This window comes from Octopus bimaculoides, chromosome 10 (assembly GCF_001194135.2).
Source record: "Octopus bimaculoides isolate UCB-OBI-ISO-001 chromosome 10, ASM119413v2, whole genome shotgun sequence".
NCBI classification, from domain to species: Eukaryota; Metazoa; Mollusca; class Cephalopoda; order Octopoda; family Octopodidae; genus Octopus; species Octopus bimaculoides.
The window spans coordinates 51,462,415-51,463,582 of NC_068990.1; the positions used below are offsets into that span (position 1 = coordinate 51,462,415).

At 42.9% G+C, this 1,168-nt stretch overlaps 1 protein-coding gene across 1 annotated transcript; it reads left to right on the plus strand.

The window, feature by feature from the left end:
* The first annotated feature begins 256 nt into the window (after positions 1 to 256).
* On the plus strand, positions 257 to 925 carry LOC106877848 (uncharacterized). The gene has a single exon (XM_014926880.1). The coding sequence runs from the start codon at positions 257 to 259 to the stop codon at positions 923 to 925; it is 669 nt and encodes a 222-aa protein (XP_014782366.1).
* Positions 926 to 1,168: the final 243 nt, after the last annotated feature.

A 1,168-nucleotide genomic window follows, 5' to 3' on the forward strand; every position in this document is an offset into this window, starting at 1 on the left:
AGTTGAGGAGATCGAGGAGTGCCTGAAAGGTATCAGAAAGCAAACAACTTTTGTAACTAGAGGAAAAAAATATGCCACTTTGGAGGTACGATTTGCAACAGAAATAGAAGCAATTAAGAACTCTACGGAAGCTATACGATCGGAGGAATGGGTGCTGTTGCCGTCGTACTGTGGCAAACGTGTGACCAGAGTGCGAATAGGCAAACTACCCCCATAACTAGATGAAGCATGGCTCATGACAGCAATAAAGTTCAACATGAAGGAAGAGGCCAAGATATTGAAGGCCACAAGAACAAAGAGTGTGGATTATTGGGGATATGGAATCGAACTGACTATCCAGGCAACAGTGGAAGACCTTAATAGAATTGATGAGGAGATAGCGCTACCTGACGACCAAAAATTAAGAGTGAAAGCGGAGGGCAGGCCGCCTACATGTTTTGCATGTGGCGAGAAAGGCCACATGAAGGCGAGATGCCCGCAGAGGGAACCAACAGAAAAACAGGAAGACACGAACCAGGTAGTACAGACAGAGACAGAAGAAAATACAACGGAGGAGGGATTTACGGTAGTGGAAAGAAAACGAAGGAGGGGTGGAAGAACAAACTCACCACCAGAGAAACAGAAAAAGAAGAAAGAAGAAGAGGAAAAGGAAGCTGTAACCAGAGGGAAGGCAGACGAAGAGGTGACGGAGAAAGAAAGAGAGAAGACAACTACTAAACAGGGGGGTTTACAAGAGGAGGGAACAACGATAATGACGCCGGTTTCCCCAGCGAAGGAAGAGGATTCGAGAGTTGAAACATCTGACGATGAATGGGATAAATGGTATGGAGTTCGAGAAGGAAATACATCAGTAACAGAAGAAGAAGGGAAAAAATCAAGAAGATGGAAAAACAAATTGGAATTTTGTAACTTACTCAAAAAATGAGACAGAGAAGAAAATTCTTAAATTCAAGCACATTATAAGAATTAAGTTACCAACAGATGTCTATTCTGAAAATGTGAAGGCCATTGTGGTCGATAGGGTCACATACGAGAAACTAAAAGACATGTGCGGAAACAAAATTGATCCACCCGCAGTAGCGGTGATGTTCGACGAGCTGCCACCAGTGATCGAACTCAGGGATTTGGAGCCGTTTATGAGGTATTAAAAAAAAAAATCTAAAAAAAA

Excerpts from the sequence above, each read along its gene's own strand:
- LOC106877848 (XM_014926880.1), top strand. The coding sequence starts at position 257 with ATGAAGGAAGAGGCCAAGATATTGAAGGCCACAAGAACAAAGAGTGTG.